The sequence below is a fragment of the Anabrus simplex genome, chromosome 2 (genome assembly GCF_040414725.1).
Source record: "Anabrus simplex isolate iqAnaSimp1 chromosome 2, ASM4041472v1, whole genome shotgun sequence".
Taxonomy (NCBI): Eukaryota; Metazoa; Arthropoda; class Insecta; order Orthoptera; family Tettigoniidae; genus Anabrus; species Anabrus simplex.
Window position 1 is genome coordinate 655,531,112 of NC_090266.1, and position 19,356 is coordinate 655,550,467.

The following is a 19,356-nucleotide window of genomic DNA, read 5'->3' on the forward strand; positions in this document are numbered from 1 at the left end:
ATCATCTTGATAATTGTTACTCAACATTCAGTAAATTTGACTCGCAGGTCTTCAACTTGCTGGATAAGAAAGAACAGTTAAACGTTACAATTCAAAGGTTTTATCATGTGTCGTTGGTTTAATGTAAATGTCATAGGATTTTATCTTATGTAAATAGGTTAATATTTATCATGAGATTTATATAGTTGCCTGTTTTCCAAGTTCTTTGTACAGCTGAGGATGATGCAAAAATGCGCCGAAACTAGTCCTGAATAAATTTAGAATGTTTTAATTACATCTAGACAACATTATTATTGGTATTGAATAGGTGGACCCTATAAAGTTTAATCATTGTAATCTCAGTTCAATATGGACAAAAAATTAAATTTCTTATGGTAACATCAAGAACACTTTATAATCTCCTGTCTCTTGCTCGTTATTTCCCCTTACTCGAATATTATTAATTCTGAATTCATCCAGAGCCATCCTCTTTGCTGACTCAGCCAGTTCTACTTTCTTTCTTCCATAAGCACCATTAATATTGATAGCTCCCCATCAAATTACATTTCGTTCGCGGGTTTCATTTCAGAGTCCCTCGCCTGTCATATGAAAGTGGGACTCTTGTTACTTCTATAGATCCAAGGCTTGCTTAAAATTCTCTGAGCATACTAGGTGAAAATTCTGCAAAGGAGGAAGCTGCTCTACTTACACATAGTCCCAATGGTGATTTCTCCTCTAACAGGGAGAACCAGTGGATTGTATAGTCCTAACCACCTGAGCATAAGGCAGGCGATGATGCATATGTCCAAGATGCCCACTCCTGTTACATAGCAGCTGGTATTCCGACACTCAAGACCTCTCACTAGGCCAGTCACGGACTGCCCATGGTTCATGAACTGGGACGTGATTACTGTAACCCACACCACGAACGATATTAACTTGTGTTTTAAATCTATTGCTGAAATGCATTTTTGGAAGATTTCATCAGTATTGTTTTAGACTTTCATATTTATATGGTATGTTTGAAGACGTTGACAGCTGAGGATGACGCAAAAATGCGCCGAAACTAGTCATGAATAAATTTAGAATGTTGTAATTACATCTAGACAACATTATTATTGTGTTGAATAGGTGGACCCTATATGACCAGTGGCGGCGCATGACCCTTATCAAAGTGTTAGCACACTAGTTTGTAGAAACATGTATAGAAAACAATGTATGGGAATTAAAACTCAAATAAAATCATGCATTTTTAAACTTACACAAATCAATCCTCTCCATACATCTACATATATTATCTTGTAACACTGCTCTATCCAGCAATTTTTGCAGCAAAAATATCTATAACAGTATCACGGAAAACCAGATTTTTCCTACAGCTTTTCAGGAGGCTCTTCTCAATTGATATTAATGACAATTTTAATCATCTTTCTTGTGCTTGCGTACTACTTAAAATAAGTTTTTATCCACTTCATTGCCGAGAAAGATCATTCGACAGAGGAGCTAGTAGCAGGCATAGTCAAAATTGAATAACAATTCGGTTACTTCAGGTAATGGTACATTTAAACCTGAACATGTTAAATATTTATAAAGCTCTAGTATGCAGGACTTCTTAAATTCTGTTGATGGGTAGATGGCCGACGACTCTGTTTTGAGTACCAGGACGTTGAAGTAGCTACCACATGATTTAACCAGGGATTTGAATGGCCGAGCAGGAAAAGAGTCCATGTAGGTTTCAAACAATTTTAAATCCAAAAGAGAAAGAAGTTCCAGCTTATTCAGTTTGGAAAAAAAATGGTACGTTATATATGTCAGACCATTGTATCAAGTAGTTCACAATGCAGTCTGCAGTTTGTCAATTTCTACACCACCAATTCGGTGCCTTTTAACTCTTAACTTCATTTTTATTTGACAAAACTGAGGAATGTTCGTTTGTGCACTGCTTCCAAAACAAATAAAATTTATCATGCGATTCAGAAATCTCTTGAATTCATCAACCTTGGCAGCACAATATCTTATGTCCTTAATTTTGGTTTGTAAAATGTTTCAAGTTTTTGCTTGAGATAATACAGATGAGAATAAATGCAAAAGAAAAAAATATATTCCAAATCTTGTAGAGTGGCAAAGAAACCTCTTGAACAGGTTCTTGTTTCACTGTCCCTTTCTTCGATGTTGCTTATGACCGACTTGAAGAATGTCTTCAGATTTTTTTTTTTTTTACTTCAACCAAATGATCTGTATGTATCTAGTGGGTCTGGGCAACTGATGGCAAATGCTTAGTAGGAAACGTCTGAAATGCAGCTTCTCTCATTGAAGATCTTGATAAAAACATTGAGAACCCAAATAGAGTTTCAAAGAATGCTTTGCATTCCTCAGTCCCTTTAACAAATTGTTTTAGTACTATGTTTAGCTTGTGTCCATAGCAGTGCACAAATAAGGCTGACTGATATTTGGCAAGAATAATCTGTTGTAGACCGTTTCCAGCCATAACGGAACACCCATCGTCCTTTTGAGCGACTAATTTGTCACTAAATTGGAATTCATTGATTAAACTGAAATCATGCCCAGCCAGAGAAACAGCAGAGTGATCAGTACTTACATCTATGAACTTAACGTTAATTTCTCCTGAATATCATTTGTAACATAATGAAGCACAGAAGAAAGCTGAGATGTTTGTGTTAGCTCCATGGCCTCATTTTCTATCACAGCTACAGATTGTGCTTCTTTAATCTCTTCTTTTATTTTATTTAATAAAATGGCTGAGACTGAATCGATTAACTCGTGGGAAGTGCCAAGAAAAACAGGAGAGTTTTCCAAGTGGTTTCATAAGTTTTCATCGTAAGTGGCTCTCTAATGGAGCAATTCAACAAGATTTCCTCTATTGAGTTGTGGTTTTTTAATATGGCTCCTAAAAGGCAGCTGTTGCCCCTCCAGGAAGCCAGAAAACAAACAGCATCTATTAGCCAACTTAACCATATACCCATTTGCTTTAATTTTTTCATTAGGTTTGTCCCACTTAATTTTGAAGGCAAGACTTAGGGGTTCCTCTGTTCTGGTACTACTGAACTTCAGTAAAGCAGTTTAGGAATTAACATAAGTCTACAGACTGTTCATGTCATTTCTTTATTAGATGATAACTACTAATATCACAAATTCCATTTGTTGTCCAAACATTAGTGTCTGTTGAAAATAAAAGGCAAGGCCAGCAATAAAAGGAGCATGACTTCTTACAGTTGCACAGTCAGGAATCATTAAAATGGCGCATTTTGCTTCTTCTTTCTGTTACCATAGGTGATATACTAGGAGTGGATCTCCCATTGTCTATTATTTGTATCGAAGCAGCAAGAGTTCGGCTAAAGAATGAATGTATTAATAAGTCCTCAATAACACAGCCGTATTTGTTCTCTATCATAACTGCATCGCCCTTTAACAACAAGGCCGAGCTCATTAGCTGCAGTCGCTTAAGTGCGACCAGTATCCAGTATTCGAGCGATAGTGGGTTCGAAACCCACTGTCAGCAGCCCTGAAGATGTTTTTCCATGGTTTCCCATTTTCACACCAGGCAAATGCTGGGTCTGTACCTCAATTAAGGCCATGGTCATTTCTTTCCCACTCCTAGCCCTTTCCTGTCCCATCGTTGCCATAAGACCTATCTCTGTCAGTGCGACATAAAGCGACTTAAAATAACAGCAACAAGCCACGGCAAGCACAAGACACGCTCCTAACAATCGCCACTGAACACTGCATATGATTACTGTTAAGTTAGCCTCTTGACTGAGGCAAACACGCGAGTCTAGTTGCCAGCATGTTCAGCTCTGTGCAGTGTTTCAGAGTGTTTTGAATGCACAAGCGCACCCCGACTGAATTCAGGCTCCTCATGTTTGCCTCGGCAAAATGGCAAACAGAGCTCACAGTGGGCATATTTTTATCATGTTACAGATGCAAAGCTTTTTTCGCTCAAAAGTAGTATTTATGCGGAAGAGAATTAGGTTTTACTAGCTGATGTACCCGTGCTTCGCTACGGGATTCTCAGAAAGACTGACTTGGTGGTTTTCCTAACTTAATCCAACATAGGTCATTACAAAAACGTCAGTAGGAATGTAGCGATTGAAAGCAATGTTATCATATAAAATACTCGATCAAATGAAACACCGCAAACTTTCTCACTTTCAACGAACAGTACTACGGTGCCGATCTAAGAGTCCGAAGTTCCAGAGCTGGAATAACCAGGTCGCAGACTGCCGTGAACACTCCTCTGTCATTATTCCGTTAAACATGCACACTACTCATTCCAATCAGTGCCTCCGAGTAGGGATTGAATAGCTCGAATACTATGATGAACCAATGTGTTACGAACCAGATATATCAGAAAATGTATGAACCAGAGGAATGGCATGCTACTTCCCGCCAATATACAGGCAGGCTGTTTCAGTCGGTACGACCAGGCGAGTTGGCCGTGTGGTTAGGGGCGCACAGCTGTGAGATTGATATATATAGATTTATCTATACGACCACTAATGACATAAATAACTTATTTGAGAATTACATTTCAGGCCTTCCCCTAAACTACCATTTCACTCAATGTGAATAACATTATTGATAGCCTAGATTATAGCGACCTATTCCCCGACTTTGCATACCAATTTTCGAGAAGATACGACCACTAATACAATAAATGTTTGACAATTAAATTTTAGGCCTTCCCCTAAACTACCATTTTTCTCAGCGTGTATAGCCTATATTGTAGCGACTTATTTCCAATGTTTGTCTACTGATTTTCATTAAGGCACGACCACTAATAACATAAATATTTGAGAATTACATTTCAGGCCTTCCCCTGAACTATCATTTCACTCAGCGTGATCAAAATCATTTATAGCCTAGATTGTAGCGGTTCATCACCCGACTTTACATTCCGATTTTCATTAAATTCTCTTCAACCGTTTTCTCGTGATGCGTGTACATACATACAGACAGACAGACAGACAGACAGATTACGGAAATGTAAAAAATGCATTTTCTTGTTATTGTGAACATGACCGATACAAAAATAGCATTCTTTTCAAATTCTGAGCAATGTACAGACAAAACTCTTATTTTATATATATAGATTACATTTCAGGCCTTCCCCTAAACTACCATTTCACTCAATGTGAATAACATTACTGATAGCCTAGATTATAGCGACCTATTTCCCGACTTCGCACACCAATTTTCGTGAAGATACGACCACTAATACAATAAATATTTGACAATTAAATTTTAGGCCTACCCCTAAACTACCATGTTTCTCAGCGTGTATAGCCTATATTGTAGCGACTTATTTCACATGTTTGTCTACCGATTTTCATTAAGACACGACCACTAATAACATAAATATTTGAGAATCAAATTTCAGGCTTCCCCTAAACTACCATTTCACTCAGCGTGATTAAAATAATTTATAGCCTAGATTGTAGCGGTTCATCACCCGACTTTACATTCCGATTTTCATTAAATTCTCTTCAACCGTTTTCTCGTGATGCGTGTACATACAGACAGACAGACAGAAATTACGGAAATGTAAAAAATGCATTTTCTTGTTATTGTGAACATGACCGATACAAAAATAGCATTCTTTTCAAATTCTGAGCAATGTACAGACAAAACTCTTATTTTATATATATAGATTTGTCATGTGCAGTAAAACCCATTTAAGGTGTCTGAGGTGACCAGATGACAAAAATCCACAAATTGGTCTTTAAGAGGGGTGGTCCTCTTAAAGGGGAAAGTCTTCTACTACTACTACTACAGTACACACAAGGCTTGTGCATAATTACAACTACACTACTGTACAGTACTATAATGAACAATACAGTACAGTATTTAGAACTTTATTTACTAATTATATCAGATTAAATCTACAGTACATCAAGAATTCTCCTTCATGTATTCCATTATTGAAATCCCTTGACACAAGTGTGGATAAACCACTTGAACAGAGCATCTATTACAGCCTCATATGGTTGCGAAAGTCTTTTCCTTGAGTCTTTATTTGCATTCTCCACCCATTTCTTGATTTGCAACTGCATTTTGAATGTGAATTTGGCTTTTTCCGCGTTAAAATGATTCACTAAACCACGTTGCAAACGTCCTTTTTCACTTTCTTTAATCATGGAAATTCTTTCTTCTAGAGAAAGAACATGCATTTTTCTCTTTGACATGATGATGTGCTCTCAGTTTGAAAATAGAACAGTCACTAGTGCATTCCTTTAGCATTTTAATACATAGTACAGTAGCTTATTACCTACTCCCACATACATACAAGAGAAGAGCAGGTTACTCATAGTCAGTGGTCAATGACCTTAAGCTAAGGGTTTAATATAAAGCAGCTGCAGGTCATGCTCTTACAAGGGAGATTTTTTCAAGCAGCCTTGAGTCAGTATATAGCATATGAGGGGTGGGGGTGAAAGTACAGTACTGATAGGATGAATGCATAGAATTACAGAGTGATGCAGGAAAAACGATTGTCACCACCGCATACTTGTTCATGCAGTTTCCTGTATTTCTGAGAAAATAGAATTGATCCTATACAAGTGGTTTGCAACTTGGGGTTGTGAGACAAATGTAGTCATCTTCAAGGGATACATAAGACATTTTAAGTTTAAAATTAGTGGTTGTTGGTCTGGAAAAGGGGTGGTCATCTTAAAAAAGTGAAAATACATTGGTCTTATGAGAATTTAACTCCATGCTGGATAAAAGTGGTCAGTAGTAGGGGTGGTTTTCTTGAAGGAGTGATCTTCTGGAGAAATATATATTATACTAGCTGATGTACCCGTGCTTCGCTACGGGATTCTCAGAAAGACTGACTTGGTGGTTTTCCTAACTTAATCCAACATAGGTCATTACAAAAACGTCAGTAGGAATGTAGCGATTGAAAGCAATGTTATCATATAAAATACTCGATCAAATGAAACACCGCAAACTTTCTCACTTTCAACGAACAGTACTACGGTGCCGATCTAAGAGTCCGAAGTTCCAGAGCTGGAATAACCAGGTCGCAGACTGCCGTGAACACTCCTCTGTCATTATTCCGTTAAACATGCACACTACTCATTCCAATCAGTGCCTCCGAGTAGGGATTGAATAGCTCGAATACTATGATGAACCAATGTGTTACGAACCAGATATATCAGAAAATGTATGAACCAGAGGAATGGCATGCTACTTTCCGCCAATATACAGGCAGGCTGTTTCAGTCGGTACGACCAGGCGAGTTGGCCGTGTGGTTAGGGGCGCGCAGCTGTGAGATTGATATATATAGATTTATCTATACGACCACTAATGACATAAATAACTTATTTGAGAATTACATTTCAGGCCTTCCCCTAAACTACCATTTCACTCAGCGTGAATAAAATAATTTATAGCCTAGATTGTAGTGGATCATCACCCGACATTACATGACGATTTTCATTAAATTCTCTTCAGCCGTTTCCTCTTGATGCGTGTACATACATACATATAGACGGACAGACAGAAATTACGGGAAAGTAAGAAAATGCATTTCCTTGTTACTGTAGACATGACAGATACAGAAATACCATTCATTTCAAATTCTGAGCAATGTACAGGCAAAACACTTATTTTATATATAGATTACATTTCAGGCCTTCCCCTAAACTACCATTTCACTCAATGTGAATAACATTATTGATAGCCTAGATTATAGCGACCTATTCCCCGACTTTGCATACCAATTTTCGAGAAGATACGACCACTAATACAATAAATGTTTGACAATTAAATTTTAGGCCTTCCCCTAAACTACCATTTTTCTCAGCGTGTATAGCCTATATTGTAGCGACTTATTTCCAATGTTTGTCTACTGATTTTCATAAAGGCACGACCACTAATAACATAAATATTTGAGAATTAAATTTCAGGTCTTCCCCTGAACTATCATTTCACTCAGCGTGATCAAAATAATTTATAGCCTAGATTGTAGCGGTTCATCACCCGACTTTACATTCCGATTTTCATTAAATTCTCTTCAACCGTTTTCTCGTGATGCGTGTACATACATACATACAGACAGACAGACAGACAGAAATTACGGAAATGTAAAAAATGCATTTTCTTGTTATTGTGAACATGACCGATACAAAAATAGCATTCTTTTCAAATTCTGAGCAATGTACAGACAAAACTCTTATTTTATATATGTATAGATAGATGGTTGTTGCAATGTAGTATATGGTATTAAATAAACAGTTTATATGCTGTAATATTATATAATCATTTTCAGTGATCTTTAGTTTTAGATGGTGTTAGCCCAATTGACATGGCAAACATACATGCACTGCACCTGGTTGACGTAGAATCACTCTCATCAGAGGAAAATTCTCCATTGTTAATATTCCTGTTTGGGTAAGGGAGGCATGTGGTTTGGATATAGTGCAGGTGTGTATAAACAGCAGGAACAAGCCTATATTTATCAAAGATTCTTAGATTTACCCAGTACAGGTTGGCTGATAGTAGTTAACCAGTGTCTGTAAACATGTGGATCATGACATTTAATTCTATGTAGGTCATGTATAACTTTCATTTGACCATCACTACTGCTGTATTCTTTGCAATCATAGTTTACCATTCTTGTTAATTCTACTTTACTACGAACCTACAATGCTGGCGTAGCCGGGAGAAAGGTGATACTCCAACGTGGCGCGTCCCAGGTGGCGGATAGGGGGGGTCCTAACCGGCTTGCCGGCAGACTTGAAGGAAATAAAATACCTCTTGTGGATCAAACATACAACCCCCTGTGGGTGGGGGACGCAGACGAAGAATTCACCCACGGTATCGCCTGCCTGTCGTAAGAGGCAACTAAAAGTGGCGACTTAAGGATGATTATATTAGAACCATGAAACTCCTTGTGATTAGTACCACCATGCGGGGAAGACCATGGGTTGCTTTTCCTTGCGCGTAGTACCACTATGTTAGGTACCAAATAGGTTTGTGATTAGTAGCAATCGAGAGAGCAACGGCTTTTACAGTACCTGTGATTAGTAGCACTATATGAGCGACACCATGAGATGACGGAACCCATGGTTCTGGCTTGCCTGTGATTAGTACCCACTATATGAGGAACACCATAGGTTTGCGTTGCCTGTCAATGGTGCCGCAATGTGCGAAACACAGTAGGTCTGTAATACATGAGCGAATTTCATTACCTGTGAGTAGTACCATAATGTGTGGAATACCGCGAGTCTGTGCTACTCTTGATTAGTACTGCAACATGACAAATACCATGGTTCTACTTTTCTAGTGCTGAGTACCATTATGAGGGGCCGTTGACTTGGATTTTGGACTCCTTTCGACTGCAAGCATCATCGATTCAGTATCGTGCTATAGAAGCAGTCCCTTGGTCAGTAATACTATTGTTTTTGCCTGCTTCTGTGCATGTGAGGCACTGTGGGTTGGTTCCACTGATCGTTTTAAATTCATATCGATCCATCCATCCATTCATTCTTCGTCCTCATGTTTTGAATTGTGGTCAGTGGAGGATTTTGGGTTTTTAATTTGTAATTTCATTTCATCTCATTTCGTACCATTAGGGGCCGATGACCTAGATGTTAGGCCCCTTTAAACAACAAGCATCAATCAATCAATCAATTCTACTTTATTCTTTTCTTAGCCCTTTCTTCTACTAAAATAATTCCTGTCGAGATTGTTGTTACTCATGAGTCTTTGTAGCAAGCTGTGAGATTTCAAAAAGACTGTTGTATTTGATCATTCTGTCTGATTATTAGGACATACATTATGTTTACTTTTACCCTAGCTTAGACATCATTAAGAAATATAGAGAAAATCAGCAAAGTTGCTGGGTTTATTGAGCATTCAGAGTATTCTTTATTTGTTCCCTCTACAGTTATTTCATCTTGTACTTTCAAATTTGTGTGTATGAACAAAATTAAACTTTATTTACAGGTGATTCAGCCACTCTGTCATGAGACAGAAACAAACTTGAGGCTGCATGTCCATTCACATCTCCAATTAGATGATAGAAATCCATTTCGTGTTGGAGCTGTTGCATCTTCCCCTTTACTTCGGTTAAGGCCACTTCGGTTTTTTGACAGATACATCGACATCAGAGGTACTGCTGCTCTGTATACTTACTCCAGAAATATCGCTTATGAACTGCTTAAAGGGTGATTTGTATTTGAGGAAGATGCTTTTGTAGTTGCACATTGATTTGGACAAATATACCTATATCCAAAGCTGAAAGGCAGGCATTATCTACAGAAATGTTTAATGAAGAGAGCCATGTGTGTATCCTCTCATATTATAGAGAATATTATTTAAATATAATAAGTTTTTGAAATGTTATTGAGTTTGTTCTTCATGTGACTTTTATCACATTCTGAATTATTTAGTTTTGTAGTATGAGGCACAGTCATTTAAAAACCAGACACATATGATTTTAGGAATGTGATGATAATTGTAATGAGTTTCTTCATGTGAGAAAAAGCTAGTACAGTATAGAGGTGACTCTTCTTTTTTGAGATGAACACATCTTGTGCCCATGTGCTTGCTGCCCAGGTGTGAGAATGGAAATGAGCATGGAGGTATATTGCACTGTTGTACATTTATTTGTATCAAAGGAAAGTATTGAGTACAGTTAGATCCATACAGAGATGACAGTAGTGGATGGTGATTATTGCACATGTGGCAAAAATACACTGACTGACAGTGACAATGCAACACCAAGGAGGAGTGGTTCGAAAGGGATGAAAGTTGGGGAAAAAACAGAGACGGCACGGATGAATAATTGATGTTTATTTCAAACCGATATGCAGGTTACACAATGCGCATGGCATCGACTCAGTAGGATGTAGGACCACCGCGAGGGGCGATGCACGCAGAAACACGTCGAGGTACAGAGTCAATAAGAGTGCGGATGGTGTCCTGAGGGATGGTTCTCCATTCTCTGTCAACCATTTGCCACAGTTGGTCGTCCGTACGAGGCTGGGGCAGAGAGTGCAAATGGCGTCCAATGAGATCCCACACGTGTTCGATTGGTGAGAGATCCGGAGAGTACGCTGGCCACGGAAGCATCTGTACACCTCGTAGAGCCTGTTGGGAGATGCGAGCAGTGTGTGGGCGGGCATTATCCTGCTGAAACAGAGCATTGGGCAGCCCCTGAAGGTACGGGAGTGCCACCGGCCGCAGCACATGCTGCACGTAGTGGTGGGCATTTAACGTGCCTTGAATACGCACTAGAGGTGACGTGGAATCATACGCAATAGCGCCCCAAACCATGATGCCGCGTTGTCTAGCAGTAGGGCGCTCCACAGTTACTGCCGATTTGACCTTTCTCCACGCCGACGCCACACTCGTCTGCGGTGACTATCACTGACAGAACAGAAGCGTGACTCATTGGAGAACACGACGTTCCGCCATTCCCTCATCCAAGTCGCTCTAGTCCGGCACCATGCCAGGTGTGCACGTCTATGCTGTGGAGTCAATGGTAGTCTTCTGAGCGGACGCCGGGAGTGCAGGCCTCCTTCAACCAATCGACGGGAAATTGTTCTGGTCGATATTGGAACAGCCAGGGTGTCTTGCACATGCTGAAGAATGGCGGTTGACGTGGCGTGCGGGGCTGCCACCGCTTGGCGGCGGATGCGCCGATCCTCGCGTGCTGACGTCACTCGGGCTGCGCCTGGACCCCTCGCACGTGCCACATGTCCCTGCGCCAACCATCTTCGCCACAGGCGCTGCACCGTGGACACATCTCTATGGGTATCGGCTGCGATTTGACGAAGCGACCAATCTGCCCTTCTCAGCCCGATCACCACACCCCTCGTAAAGTCGTCTGTCTGCTGGAAATGCCTCCGTTGACGGCGGCCTGGCATTCTTAGCTATACACGTGTCCTGTGGCACACGATAACACGTTCTACAATGACTGTCGGCTGAGAAATCACAGTACGAAGTGGGCCATTCGCCAACGCCGTGTCCCATTTATCGTTCGCTACGTGCGCAGCACAGCGACGCATTTCACATCATGAGCATACCTCAGTGACGTCAGTCTACCCTGCAATTGGCATAAAGTTCTGACCACTCCTTCTTGGTGTTGCATTTGCTCTGTCAGTCAGTGTATTTCCTTCGAGCAGGCACTTCCTTCTGTGACAGTCACTTGTCAAGACCACCACAGAAAACAGTGGATGTTATTGTGGCTTAAGTTGAGGAATTGTTTCGATGTTACCAGCATCTCACTCTAGGTTACATCACAGTACTCTTGGACCTGAGTCATGGTACCATCCATCACCTCACATCATCACCAGCAGGCTGCTCGGTTGGTTCCCCATAACCTCTTTGAAGATGGTCACTGCTGTGCTGCATGTACAGTGGTATCAGCTGCTGTGTGAGCTGTTTGTCACATATTTTGGCATGATGATAAAGATGTTGATTCCCATAGGGAACCTGAAATATTTGTTCCGAATGAGTAAATGAGTAGTCTCCACGGTATGCACTAGCCACGTGTCTTGGTGGGTGTGCTATTTACCAACTGATGAGCCCAACTTAGCACACTGGGGCGAAACGCTGGCAACCAGGAATGAGTTAGCTGGAAAATTTATAATGTCCTATAAAGGACCAACTATATTGGTATTACATATTTTGGCAGGCGATAAGGAATGGTGCCATAATTACTAGTATCAGCCTGGAAAAAAATAGGCAGATCCTTCAGTGAAAATATACTTTTCACCACCAATGACTTGCAGGATCATACAAAACACTTCAGGCAGTTTAACAAAGATATTTTTTCATCCTTCATGGACCACTCTAAGACTCCTGGATAAAGGAGCAGCTGTAAATCTCCAGTGCTCTCGAAATCCTGATGAAGTTGAAGTGGACAATGAAGACATTACATAATGGTGGTGTCTGGGAGAATGTCACTTTGCTACACAATGATGCCCAGTTACACAATGCTGATGTTGGTCATGCGACATTGCAGCAACTCTTAGTGGGTTATACTCGTGCAACCCAACCCTATTTTCCCATTTGGCTCTGACATATCCTTGTGTGATTTTTACTTGTTCAGACAGTTTATGTATGTCGTCCTAGGCCAACAGTTCACATTGACTTAAGGCATGAAGGCCTTAGATCAGTTGTATTTAAAGTGTGTTACTCACACCACTAGGAGTAAGCTTTTCACCTCATATTATACGCAAATTTATTTGAGCTCCTGTTTAAGGTGAGCAGTTCAGAAAAGAGTTCAGCCAGCTCATTTTCAATAAAATCTTGTTCTAATTTAGTGTTTTTGTCTACCACTACAGTGTCTCCCCTTTCTGAACTAATAATTCTAAAATGTATGTCAGTTTGTACCTCTCTTAAGTTCTTCACAAACTTGTAAATGTTAGGATGTGGAGACTCACATGACCAATCTCTCTACAGGAATTTCTGCATTCTTAAAGTCAACCCTCTTGATGCTCAGTTTGTGCTTGGGAATTAACTCTTATCCAGCACGTGCTCGCTCAGTTAGGGTTCAGCCGAAGCGTAATGGCCTGACAACTATAATAGTACATTATGCAACAAGCCTATAATAGCAGTAATTAAGACATGAGTATGTTTATAAAACGAGCGAAGCAAGTTTTATAATTTCCATAAGAGTGTCTTAATTACCATTATAGGCGATTGCATACGACTGTTTATGCTCGACGATAATTATAACTCTATTTTTTAAATATTCATCAATTTCTGTCTGGATGTCCCTTGACAGTTGAGTTTGCTGAACAGGCGCAGAGCGCATGCGCTGGATTATTGATTTTCTGTGACTGGATCAGAGACCTTCACAATGTTATATGTTTTCAAAGCTTTGATAGACGGTTATCACAACCTAACTTTATTTCAAATACAAATTGATAATTGTACAGTTGGTGAAGTGAATTTACAGGAATGTGTCGTGTGGTTGTGGAATATTGGAAGTGGAAGGTGCATTGATGTTAATATGTGTGTCCGACATGCTTGATTTTACTATCCTTGCCTAATTGGCCAAATAGTTGTATCATAATGAAAATCATAACTCTGTTTGGTGGAGAACCTGTATCATAATGAAACTTGAACTATAATGAGCCTCATTAAGATTAAGTTTTCTGGCATATAATACTTTGTTTTTGGCATTGTTGACCATAAAATAAATAAAAAACACAGTAATCTTTTGAATCCTGAACCAGGCCTCATCCTTGCAGTCACCAACATTTCTCCATTCATAGAACTTCTAGCGCTAACCCTTAGCCCTCCTTTTCTTTTGAATACTCCTGCCTCTCCAGCTCCATTTATGAATCTGCTTGCACAGGGATAACAGACAGCACAAACATATTGACAGCATATTTATAAAAATCAACTAAAGCAAACACAAAATAAGTATAATACAAGTACAATACAGTATTCAGGTGCAATGTTCAGGATTATAAAAACCTGCCACTTTTTGTCTGTAATAGTGTATTGTGTGGAACTTCCCAAAACACTCACCGGGATGTAATCCAGGATTTTTTCTTCAAGTATTGCTGAAAAACACAGTCTCACGTCGTAATTTAGGCTTACTGCTCATTGCCATATTTAGTATTATGCCTAAAATTGCTTTGAATTCAGGAAGAGTAACATCTATCCGCGACCTCCTAATAGAATAACGTGTGAGGGGTGTAACCTTTTGAATGTGTACACTAGCAGACAGGTTAGTCTCGCGCACAATTTCCGAAAATAACTCATAAGTTAAGAATAATAATTGGAAAAAGTAAAGTTCATTCAACCTTGAGGTGGTTCATAACCTTACGTACCTGTGAACGGGCTTTTGAATTCCAAGTCAGTGTCACGGTATTTTCTCCATCCATCAGCAGAGTTACCAGCCTTGCCGTTTAGCATAATTTTCTCATTATCGGGATTTTCGTCACTCAACTCACCAACACAATCTCGTTCCGCAATATCTTCCTCACCATTTAATTGAAAATCAGACTCACTATCGCTGAAATCAACATCAATTTCCCCTAAAAGTCGGGCTATATCTTTCTCACGCTGCTTGAACAACGCCATGTTGCTAAGCAGCGTTTCTTTACAAAATTACATGTGTGATAGTACATAAATCACACCCCCGAATTATATGTAGAAGTTAGAGATATTGTCAGTATTCGATTTTTTTTTATTATTATTATTATTATTATTATTATTATTATCATTATTATCATTATTATCAGTATTTCATTTGTATATTTTGCCATTTATATTTGTAAGCTGGAAGATATCCACATATGTAGGTATGAGTAATTTGTTTTGCACGAGTGAGAAAACATTGCTTTAATAACTCTGGTAATTTGGATGAGTCATGTGGCTACCCCAGTGTTTGTTGTGATGTACTTGTGTCGGAAAATTCTATGAGTCGTGTAAATATCCCAGCCTGATGAGAGGAGCTTGTTGTTGTATTAGGAAAGTTTGTTGACTCGCGTAATAAACCCGAGCGTTTGTTATTGTGTTGGGAGCAAGGAGAAGTTCAGGGCATGGTCTTGACAAGAGGTTCACTCATGATTGGCTGGCAAGCACCAATCCAGACGTATCATCTGAGAGGAGGGGGATGTTGATGTCTATAAAGGTTGATCATACGGCGGCAACCAGGGACATTGTAAAGGAACGAGAAGGAAGACAACTACAACCAATCACTACGGTATAAGAGAACCACTCGGTACGGACAAGAAAGACAACAGACACACTGTACGAGAAGGAAGTAGTGCTGGATATACAGTATTCGAGTGACACGGCTGCAATGGACTGGACTTCAAACGTTCGTGGAGCGTAGTCTTGTTATGTTCGTGGAAAGTGGCTGATCAACAAGTTGTGGAGGGCGTACGCATTAAGTGTTGTTGTACTTGTGGAGGTCTAGCATTATATTGAATTTAGACATTGTAATACTGTAGAAGTAGAAATGGTACGTTCATTTGTCACCAGATGGCTCTCCAGATGCAGTACAGTGCTAGCGTTCGAAGCGGAAGCTGACGGAACCATCAGAATCAGTCTGAGAGGGTCACATAACATAACAGGTGTATGCACATACGAAGATATGACATTGACACAGGGGCCGATGACCTTCGATGTTAGGCCCCTTAAAACAACAAGCAGCAGCATCATCATCGTCATCATAATCATCATCATCATCATCATCATCATCATCATCATGACATTGACACAAGCCTGGAATGAAACATCTGGTGATGAGGAACGTACGAATTTGGAAAACACCATCACGAAATAACAATAGTGAAGGGACAGGGAAGGGAACTGCTTACGTAAGTCCTTATTGGCTGGCAACCAGGTATTACTTAATTGATAGCCAGTGTCCCTGTGGAAATACAAAGGGCACTAGGAATGTTTTGCAATGTGAGTGAACTCTTTAGACTTTTTCAAGGTAATTTCCACCACACTCAATACACTTCTCCATACGTCGAAACCAGTCACTGAACCAACTCTGCCACTTTTCTTCGGTTACATTTTCACACTCTTGATCCCATGCTGCCAGAAGCTCCTCGTCGGGTGCAAAACGCCGCCCTTTCAGCTTCATCTTCACTTCTGGGAAGAGTGCGAAGTCACATGGGGCAAGGTCAGGACTGTATGGAGGGTGATCAAGCACAGTCAACCCTGATCTGTCAAGAAAATCCATTGTTACATTAGCACGATGTGCTGGAGCATTGTCATGATGCAACAGCCAAGTGTTGAGCCGTGACCTTGGACGGAGCTGCTTGAGAGCCTGGATGACCTGAGGCAGACAAGTCTCTCTGTACCACTTCGCAGTAACTGTCCTTTGTGTGTCTAGCACAACCCGAGTCAGGATGCCCCGTTTAGTGAAGAATACTGCAATCATCCTTTTCTTCACTGACCTTGACTTTCGCACAGTCACAGGAGTATCCTCATCTTCAAACAGCCAAACCTTGTTCTGGGATTTTGTTGGGACATCGTAATAGTAAAGCCAAATTTCGTCACCTGTAACGACGCTATTGATGTTACGCAAAGTCCCAGTTTCAAACTGTTTTAGCATTTTTTGGCTCAATTTTACTCAATGTGCCCTTTGTTCCTCTGAAAGTGAATGGGGCACCCAAAGGGAACAAACATTTCTAACATGGAGATGGATGTGTAGAATTGAGTGAATACCTGGTGCAAGGATGTGGGGGGGGTTCTCTTCTACCTGCCGATATGTCAACCGCCTCTCTTGCTGCAACATTTTCCTCACAGCTTCAATGTTTTCCTCAGTCACTGATTCAGACGGTCACCCAGAACGAGGATCGTCTTCAACCCCGAAATTTCCCCTCTGGAACTCTTTGTACCATCGGAAAATTGTTGTCCGATGTGGACAGTCTTTCCCCAGCACAGGAATCATTTCCTCCAGGCACTTGTCAACAGTTAATCCACGACCAAAATTATAGCGGATAATTGCGCGATATTCACCTTTAGACCACACTGACATCTTAACTTTCTTTCAATCCCACTGCTTGGTAACAACTGGTTTGAAGGTCGTGCCTTGCTGTCTTCTAGACCGGTTTTTACCCCACTTTTCATCCCTCACCATAACAGGGGTATCCAGCCAAACATTTTTGCTTATTGCAAAACTTTCCTAGTGCCCTTTGTAGTTAGGATCTACGTATTTGCACAGCTTCCCGCATAATCCTGGACTTGTAGTGTCTAGTGTGGGTAAGAGCTCGAGCATCTTGGAACATGATATCATGACCCGACGATAGAGCATGCTCAGCTATTGCTGATTTGTCTGGCTGGTTGAGATGAATAATACGTTCATGTTCCTTGATACGAGTACCAATGGACTGGCATGTTTGGCCAATGAATACCTTACCACAAGTACAGGGAATTTCATATAACCCAGGATGTAAAAGTGGGGACAATTTGTCATTGGTTTTACCCAGACTGTGAGCAATTTTAATTATGGTGCCAAACACGGTTTCTATATTGTGTTTGCGGAGGATCTTTACAATTCGATCTGTGGTGTTGTGAATGTAAGGCAAGTAGGCAGTTCACTTCACTTCTTCTTCCTTTTGTGAGCTTCGCTTGGTCGTTTTTCTGGGATGCAGGGCTCTATGAATCTGCAAATCGCTTTAACCATTACCCTTGAACGTGACTTTCAGTGTGTCCATCTCTGCCTGGATATTTGATGGCTCACAAATTCTTCTCGACCTTTTGGTGAGTGTCGTCAGAATGCCTTATTTTTATGCTGGATGGTGGTGAGAATCTGCATGAAGATAGAGATTTGTGTGGGTAGGCTTACGATAGACGGTATGTCCTAAGGAGCTGTCCGGTTCCTTTCTTACTAGATCATCCAAGAAAGGAAGGCATCCGTCCGACTCCATCTCCATAGTGAATTTAATTGAAGGATGTTGGCTGATTTAGGTGGTTTAGAAATAGACAAAGTTTCTCAGGACCTTCTATCCAGACTACAAATGTATCAACATATCTCCGCATCATAGGTTTGATGGACACAGAAGCAATAGCCTCCTCCTCAAAATGCTCCATAAAGAAATTAGCCCCTACAGGCAAAAGTGGAATTCCCATAGCCACTCCGTCTGTCTGTTCGTAAAAAACTTCTCACCGCGCAAGAAATAGCTGGAAGTCGTGCATTGGTAAAATAGCTTAGTAATATTCTCAGGGAACAGGTGTTCAATGAGAGACATGACTGAGTAAATCAGCACTTAAGTGAACAAGGACTCCACATCGAAACTCACCAAAAGTGCATTAGGATGAAGGGTTATGGTTGACAGCTTGTTGATGAAATACCGAGAGTCCCTGACGTATGCCTCAATACATCCTGTGTGTGGCTGAAGTAATTTGCTTAGGTATTTAGCCAGAGCATGCGTAGGAGAGAGTAGTTTGGATACCACGTAAAACTGTGGAGGTCCCATGGCTGTCATCATAATATCAACAGTCGAGTATAACTACAAGTTTTTTTTCTTTTCTAAAGAAAATCACCCTCGTCTCTCTCGCTCTCTCAGATAATTGTTTTACTTACTGCTTTGCTTTAGATTCTTGTGTAGTCTAAAATAATTAATAGGCTTAGTTTTATTTTCTTACTTATTATATAATGTATTGTTATGAATAAAACTCGATCTGTTTCATTACTCTAATTTATTTCAGGATGATCTAACAAATGCACACACACGTATTCAAACACAAACAATTCTAACCAGTTATCAATGGCCGCACTTACTAATTACCAGTCTGTATACAAATCTCTCTACCTTATGGCGCAGCAAGGGTCCAGCCCGTTCCTTTACCTAGGAAATTAATCCTTTCACTTTACCCCAAGTCCAGTCACCTTCTATAGCCACTGTGAATAGACAGCTGGATTTGAACACA

The 19,356-nt window shown here is 40.3% G+C and overlaps 1 protein-coding gene across 3 annotated transcripts in view; it reads left to right on the top strand.

Annotated features, from left to right (window-relative positions):
- The window catches only part of SWIP (strumpellin and WASH-interacting protein), a 412,754-nt gene that overhangs the window by 118,432 nt on the left and 274,966 nt on the right, over positions 1-19,356 (top strand). For all 3 annotated transcript variants that reach the window (XM_067141154.2, XM_067141155.2, XM_067141156.2), the window contains one exon: positions 9,946-10,111. In XM_067141154.2, coding sequence (XP_066997255.2) covers positions 9,946-10,111 — 166 coding nt within the window. The remainder of the gene's footprint in view (positions 1-9,945; positions 10,112-19,356) is intronic.